This window comes from Branchiostoma belcheri, unplaced genomic scaffold (genome assembly GCF_001625305.1).
Source record: "Branchiostoma belcheri isolate BF01 breed outbred unplaced genomic scaffold, Haploidv18h27 scaffold82, whole genome shotgun sequence".
Taxonomy (NCBI): domain Eukaryota; kingdom Metazoa; phylum Chordata; class Leptocardii; order Amphioxiformes; family Branchiostomatidae; genus Branchiostoma; species Branchiostoma belcheri.
In genome coordinates this window covers 372,803-378,019 of record NW_017804487.1, presented here as the reverse complement: position 1 = coordinate 378,019, position 5,217 = coordinate 372,803, and the positions used below count along the sequence as shown (strand labels likewise).

The window sequence follows — 5,217 nt, the reverse complement described above, 5'->3', positions numbered from 1 at the left end:
AAAATGAATTGTGAAATGAAAACAACAGTTTTTTTTCAAACCGTGCGGTAATAGTTTTATCTTAAATTTGACGCTGTATCTTAACAGAGATCTTTGAAAAAAGGTCAGAAGAAAGAAAGACTTAAGATCCCAAAAGTGTTCTGTAGTAATCTACTTAGCATTAAGATAAGGCAGTGAGATAAGTACTTACGGAATTTGTTCTTTTGATCCACCATGACCCACTACGCGACCTTAAGTCAGATAGCAAACAATTGCCGGCACGTAATTCCAAACTATCAGATTTTAGAAAGGGACCGGCGTTTTTCTTCTAACTTGTAAACCTTTTTTTGCCCGTAATATAACTTCAAATTGATCATTTGATTATAGATTATTAAATATTTAATGGGGAGTTGAGAAATGGAAGAAATTTGATTAAGTTCTAAGTATCGTAATGAAAATATACATTAAGTGTACATGAAGCGCTATCTCTAAACAAATATTGTTTCATGTCTTTGCATTTGTACCTATGGTAGCGCTATGGTAGCGCTGTGTGTTTAATGACTGAGACATCAGTCTATCGTTGATACCAGCCCAAGATCAAAGAATAGAAAGATATCAAAAGTTTATAATCAATAAAGTACATGTGTGGTTGATACTAGAGAACAGACACCAACTCGGATTGAGAGCTAGAGAGAAGAATTGTAGATTTAATGCGGCCCTCTTTTGAAGAGCATTTCTGACCTACATAGAGTGTTTTTGTTAGGAAGTTGACGAAAAATAACGCTGTTTTGTCTTGAGTATAACCGCGTGATAAGAAGGCGTGGCCACCTGCTAGCTCAGGTAGACAAATTATGTGATCTTTTGTTCAAATGTAGCAACTAGAGGAAGGAATTATCCCCCGCATAGAGTGAGCAAAAACCCGTGCAAAAACAGGAATGCCTCTTAGAGTACTTAGCATTGCTCTCTACATACACCACTAAGGGTGTCTCTGTAACAATAATAGTCGGGTTTTCTCTCCCTTCGTTTCTATCAACAATCGGGTGGACTGGTAGACTAACGGGCACCACAGTGCCTAGATTTTCACGGGAGATAGCATTGTGTGGCGAGCTCGCTGTGGCGTGGCGCTGAAAAAAACTGACCGGTGGTCAACGACTGGAAACTGTAGACTCCGCTAATAGCTTAGAGCAGGTAGGGTACAGGAGATTGTAGCGAGAGAGAAAAGGAAAAACCATGGTGGCAAAATAAGCCGCTATGTTTGTTGACACACCCGTCGGCCGCTTGGGACGAGGATTATGGTGAAACGTAAATTAGCCGGTGATTGACAGTTGACAATCTATTAACCAATGGGCGGACTAGGTTATATCGAGGGGGCATCTCTCCAATTAAAGCACGTGTGTTTCCCGCGCCCTGATTGGCTGGAAAAGATAGCATCTTCTCCAACCGAGTGAAGCGACTCATCAATCTTTGACTGAGACCACAAAAAAATTTGGCTGGGACCACCCAGCCCGCCCCCTGCTCTAACTCACTCGCTTTTTGTTGTGGCTTTTAAAGAAATTACTTCAATTACCCATGGTGACACGGGGCTGGCTTAGCCATGACCAATATTTGACTTGGTCGGCTAAAAGGTGCCAAGAAACAACCCTAATTCAATAGCAGGGTGACAACCTAATAATGACTTGACAACGCTAAAACAATTGGCAACTACACGACAATAATCCGTGAGCAAATCATCGGCACATTGAGTGGTCATATAAAAAATCCCCCCATTGCAGAGGCTACAATTGGACGTCAATGCTGAAAGATGAAATTTAGTGGGAGGGGGGCATGTACTGAAACTCCGTGCGATCGAGTTGTGGTGGAAATCCTCCCAATTACGTTACAAATTGAGGGCACTTGGCAGGCTTTCTTCGCACGGTGAGCTTCTTCCGGCCTGCGGGGAGGACCTGCATTGCGTGGTGTGTAATTGAGTGGGGCCGAGCCACTTTAACATGCTGTTAAAACGTTTAAAAACGCCAACAATTCGGTGTAATAGCAAGGCCCACCAATAGCGAGGCTCGCTGAAGCAGGGATGTTTTTATCTCCACCCAGCATCGCTCCAGGGCCCTTATGGTGCTGTCAATCTTCTATCAAACGTCATTTGTACTTCATTATTACAGATGAATAATACATATTGTTGAATCTCGGCCGTCCTACGGAGGCCCTCGGAGATCCAAACAGGCCAACGTGTATATACAACAATTGTGCATGTTGCAGGTACTCTGTTTGTGACAGGGAGAGGATACTACAGACTTTAGGAGAGTTGTGTGTCCTCACAAACAGCACCACAGGATGGAAGCCCAGACTAGCTCCTTAACTCCGTTTTCTATCAATGACATCCTGACTCGGCGTGCCCCTGGGCGAGACGAGAAGCTTACAACAAGCACCGGACAGGAGCAAGTACACGTCGGGGCCAGCTCAGCTCCGTGCCCGAGAACGGCACACCAGTCTACCGCTGCTTCTCACGAACCCGTCACGAACACTGTTACCACAACCGAGGCCGAGCTGGTGAACGTGCAGCGACTGTCACCGCTACAGGAGAAGACAGGGGTCGGGGTGAACATGCACCCTTCCCCGCCGGGACGGGCGACTAGCACGGAAACGGTGCCGACTGACCCCGAGCCAGAAAAGGACAGCGGGGCCGAGGACTCTCACGAGGACGTGAAGACCGGTGGGTGTTTTACCGTTCTGCGGTACACATGGCATGTTTTGTCTGGAACAGGCTCACTCAGGAGACGTTCTGACAACTCGCCCGTCGCCATACCCATAATTTCACTCATGGCGGGATCCACATTTTGTGGGAGGTGTATCTTATCACTTATTAGTCTAACATATCACTACACGGATCCCACTTCCGCCTTTACTTACAAGCTCGGTTATTTATATATCTTCAATGTCAACTGAGAGCTCACTGCTTTTTCTTCTTCTGTTTTGTCTTCCAGATGAGTCAGACAAGTCGCAGCAGCAGAACAAACCCAGGAAGAAGCGATCCCGAGCCGCCTTTTCTCACGCTCAAGTGTTCGAGTTAGAGCGACGGTTCAGCCATCAGCGTTACCTCTCGGGCCCGGAGAGGGCGGACCTAGCCGCGGCGCTCAAGCTCACGGAGACCCAGGTAAAAATCTGGTTTCAGAACAGAAGGTACAAAACCAAACGCCGTCAGATGGCTCAGGAACTGCTAACGCCACCGACCGCTAAGAAAGTTGCCGTGAAAGTCCTTGTCAAGGATAACCAAAGACAATATAGCCCTGAGGACCTGGTTAGACCGTCCATGTTACCCACTATGACCAGCCCTGTGTACTACTACCACCCGTACTATGCCCTCCCACACACATGTACACAACCCTTCAACGTTTTCGCCCATGGAATGACGTGATGGACAAAGCGCAAACCATATAGGACTCTTTAAACTTGTCGTATTTATATGATGTGAGTTTTTTTGGACAATAATTTGTCGAAGTCTGGAGTTGAGAGAGATCTCCGAAGCCGGGCCGACCGGTACACTATAGAGGCTGGGCCAGCGTAAGTGTGCATCTTCGGTCGCTATAATTGTTCTGCCCCGGTGAGAAAGTAGACATGTGCCTTTATTAGGTCTACCTAAGTGCAGGCAAATAAAAGCAGGGCTTGTTGACATGGCAAGGTTTCTATGATGGCCCTTAATTTGCTTGCTTTAACACCAGAAATTGCTCTTACGCCACGTTACTGCCAATATTGTTTCGGACAATATTTTTTTGTCGGTTCGAACATACAAGGATAGATTTGTAAACGATTGGTAGTATTGCGACTCACTGCTGTTAAAAGATGTCCGGCTATTTCCTCTAGACTTTAGCTGATACTGTAGATCAGTATCGGAAGGCTTACTGAGACATGTACAGTGTTTATAGAGTGATTTGTAGGAGATTTGGACTCCTAATTCCACGCCTGTCAGAGCGGGGCGATGTACGGAAGCTGTTAGCAGAGCGGTCACCACGGGGCTCATTACCCGTATTAACAGATCGGCTTATCTCTCCTAAAACATAAACTCGCATGTCCTCTCCCTGTATCAGCATAGTACAGATAAAAACAGAGATTAAAACATCTTGACTTTCTAGTAATCCAATTCGTGTGTCTCTTTATTTGTAATTCACTAATTTATGTAGATATATCTACTGTTTCAACTTTATACATAACACACAGGGTCTTTTTCAAATGTAGTCAACACCGTTGATTTTTTTTCTGAAAACGTTGTAAATGATGTCCGGTTTTTTTTATACCTTTCCGTTTTGTTGAGTTTTGAGTATAATCATTGTTAGCCGCTTAGTAGAGATCTAAGGGATAGTGTTTATTTTGTGAGAGAGTCCAGCGCGAAACGATAGTGCAGTTCTTCCACTAGGATAGGGTTCTGTCATCCGTTACCGAACAAAGTATAAACTCCAGCCTTTCGTATTTCATTCCTCTCTTTTCTTTAGGCATCCGCTTCGTTGTTTGTTGACAGCGGTGTAAAATGTATTGGCGGTGTTTTGAGTTTTGATTAGGCTTTGTGTGCGGGTGTTTCAAGCCGGGACTCAGGTGGTCGAGCTGGGGAGAGTCAGTCTGCTACGTTACGGTGAACTAGAATCAAACCCAGATCAAAGCTTGCTACAACAGAATTATTACGGCTATTAGTGACCACCGGCTTGTCGGGTGGCTGTCCATTTCCCCCTTTTGCCATCATCATGTCCAGTCGCTTGTCCGGACTCTATAGCCAGGCATCCGGCGCTGACCACAACTCGCTCACAGCCACAATCATAGGGAAATGAAGCCTCAGAGCAGGTGGCACCGAGCACACTGAAACAAAAGGTGCGGAAAAACAGGGTCGTCAGTCTCAAGTATACGTACACAGTTCAGAAACAACCCCTGATTGCCTGCCACAAAGTACGAGTTGCAGAAGGTCACCTGTCCAGCAATTGTCGCACCTTTTGTTTGAGCAGGAGAGAAAATTGAAGAGTACTGCCCCCACCTGTAGTGTGGCAGCCAGCCTGGTTGTCTGACAAGCAGAGGGCATGTAATGTCTTTGTGGTACTGGGGGAGGGGGTCCCACTTACGCATTGTGAGAACAGGATTAACTCCACAAACAGTATTGTTCACACCTCAGACGAAAGTTAGCTTATTTTTCTCAGTAAGGAACGTCTCAACGCCATGTAGCGGGGACAGGTTGTTTGCTTTGCCGCGGGAGAAACGTCGAGC

The 5,217-nt window shown here is 45.8% G+C and overlaps 1 protein-coding gene across 1 annotated transcript; it reads left to right on the top strand.

Annotated features, from left to right (window-relative positions):
* Positions 1–1,220: 1,220 nt before the first annotated feature.
* On the top strand, positions 1,221–4,098 carry LOC109486704 (homeobox protein zampogna-like). Its single transcript, XM_019790597.1, has 2 exons — positions 1,221–2,686; positions 2,958–4,098. Exons 1-2 carry the CDS (start codon positions 2,308–2,310, stop codon positions 3,386–3,388), a joined length of 810 nt encoding a protein of 269 aa, XP_019646156.1. The 5' UTR covers positions 1,221–2,307; the 3' UTR covers positions 3,389–4,098.
* Positions 4,099–5,217: the final 1,119 nt, after the last annotated feature.

Excerpts from the sequence above, each read along its gene's own strand:
- LOC109486704 (XM_019790597.1), top strand. The coding sequence starts at position 2,308 with ATGGAAGCCCAGACTAGCTCCTTAACTCCGTTTTCTATCAATGACATC. Across the intron at positions 2,687-2,957 it reads TCACGAGGACGTGAAGACCG|ATGAGTCAGACAAGTCGCAG; the intron begins GTGGGTGTTTTA and ends TTTGTCTTCCAG.